Source organism: Phoenix dactylifera, chromosome 14 (genome assembly GCF_009389715.1).
Source record: "Phoenix dactylifera cultivar Barhee BC4 chromosome 14, palm_55x_up_171113_PBpolish2nd_filt_p, whole genome shotgun sequence".
In the NCBI taxonomy this organism is placed as follows: Eukaryota; Viridiplantae; Streptophyta; class Magnoliopsida; order Arecales; family Arecaceae; genus Phoenix; species Phoenix dactylifera.
The window spans coordinates 10,363,755-10,365,693 of record NC_052405.1 but is presented as its reverse complement, the minus strand read 5'-3'; the positions used below and the strand labels follow the sequence as shown (position 1 = coordinate 10,365,693).

Here is a 1,939-nt window from a genome sequence, read left to right as displayed (position 1 = left end):
ATTCGAACAAGCTGGATCATGAATGAGTACCGTTTGCCACGGAGCGAAACTGATCGGTATCACAAGGTAACTTCCAGAAATTCTTGTATGCATCATTGGGTTTAATGTTCAGACAAAGGAGAACAGTCATGGGGTTTTGATTCCTCATAGTCTCAAACAGTGGGGGAAAAGGTAGCAAGACATGATTCATGAGATTATAAAAAATGAACTGCAAACCTTCTTTAGGAGATGCATGTCATCCTTATTACAATCCAAAAAGTTTAGAACAAGAACGTACAGCAACTATGTTGAAACCTCATTTGCAATGCGTATGCACCAATCATACTCTCTCTCTCTCTCACACACACACAAACAAAAAAAGCTTATAATTTTATTACTGAGACTTTTTTTCTAAGAAAAAAAAAAGCCTGGAATTTGAATTTGGACCTCCTTCAAGGAGAAGCCACACACACACGCACACGGAAAAAAAAATAAAATCTTCTAGTCTTATTACTGAGACTTTTTTTCTAAGAAAAAAAAAAGCCTGGAATTTGAATTTGGACCTCCTTCAAGGGGAAGCCCTTAATTGGTGAGAGGTGCCAACAAGGTCAGCTGACAGTAGTTGGCCCTATATATTACTGGTACCTGCTCCTCCGTGACATTGTCTTGCCCAATGGAGCCTAGATGCTATTGCATCCTATTCCAGAAAATATGATCGTTCCTATCGAAACCTTGCTTTAAAGAATTGTTCTTTCTTCTTCTTTACATCTTCTTTTCTTCTTCATAGAGTGTGGTTTGATAGCCCGGTTCCCCTTTCAGGCTGAAATCTCACTTTGCCGAGTCTACAAGAGAAGTGGGGTTGAAGACCATCTCTCTGTCATGCACAAGCCATCCTCCTCCAAATCTACCAGACCTGACAAAAAACACAAGAGAGTTCACCAGCCATCATCCTCGTTCGCGACTCTCGCAGGAGATCCTTCCTCATCAGGGATACGGAACATCCATGGAGAGGGAGTTTGCAGCAGCACGAACAACATATCAGTTCACAGTGCAGTAGCTCCAGTATTGAACATGACAGATTTACTCGAACAAGATGGGATTTCACTGAACTCATCAAATATACCGGTACCAGCAAGCACACTCCTCCCTTCAGCTACTTCTCCTGTGGCCACCGCCACAGCCGATGAGTTCAATAAAATGGTAGGCGACCGCGGAGGCTACTTGAACCAAACCAATCAATTCATAGCAATGCCATCGCAGCGCCAGCTGCTTAGCCTCACCGGGCTGCCCAATTCACTGGAAACCATTTCAGACAATCTTTGGCAATGGAATCAAATCCATGAGGCAGGAAAAGACTTCACTAATTTCAAGTGATCGACATAGACATAGTCCATCCATCTACTGTTGGTATTTTTCTTTTGTTTTTAGGTATGTAAACTACGAGTTCAGATTGATGTGAATGGAACTTTGTTGTTAATTAGGCCTGTAGTTCATGAAGTTTTAATTGCTTTCCTAGATTGTTCTCTTGTTTTCTTTTCTTTTTGGTATAGGAGAGCCATCGCATAAGATTGAGTTTTTCGCATACATCTTTCTTTATTGATGCTCCACCTTTAGACATCCAATAATAGTGTCAGAAGACTTGCAGAGACAGCTGCTCAGAGATTTGGACAATCTCATTCTGATTCTGGTCCCGAGCCGAAAAATAGGGCCATTAAGATTTTCATTGCAATTCATTTTGATTCTGATTCCAATTGCGAATCAAATATGCGCAAAAAATTGTGGTTGTAAGGAATAGAGTCTGCTTATTTGTTTCAATTTGTGGTTACGAAAATAGAGTATTGTTGGAAGTTGGAAAGGACCGAGGTTTCAGATATCTATAAAGCTGCCCTCGCACATGATCTCATTGTTGTAGTTTTTTTTTTTTTCCAGTTACAAGTTTGTCATGGTATAGGGATACTGA

The 1,939-nt window shown here is 40.6% G+C and overlaps 1 protein-coding gene across 1 annotated transcript in view; it reads left to right on the top strand.

The window, feature by feature from the left end:
• Positions 1-1,494, top strand: part of LOC103715610 (NAC domain-containing protein 35-like) — a 2,267-nt gene extending 773 nt beyond the window's left edge. Inside the window, exons 2-3 of the mRNA XM_008803297.3 lie at positions 1-66; positions 799-1,494. The exon at positions 1-66 is cut by the window's left edge and continues 203 nt beyond it. Coding sequence (XP_008801519.2) covers positions 1-66; positions 799-1,353 — 621 coding nt within the window. The 3' untranslated portion in view covers positions 1,354-1,494. The remainder of the gene's footprint in view (positions 67-798) is intronic.
• Positions 1,495-1,939: the final 445 nt, after the last annotated feature.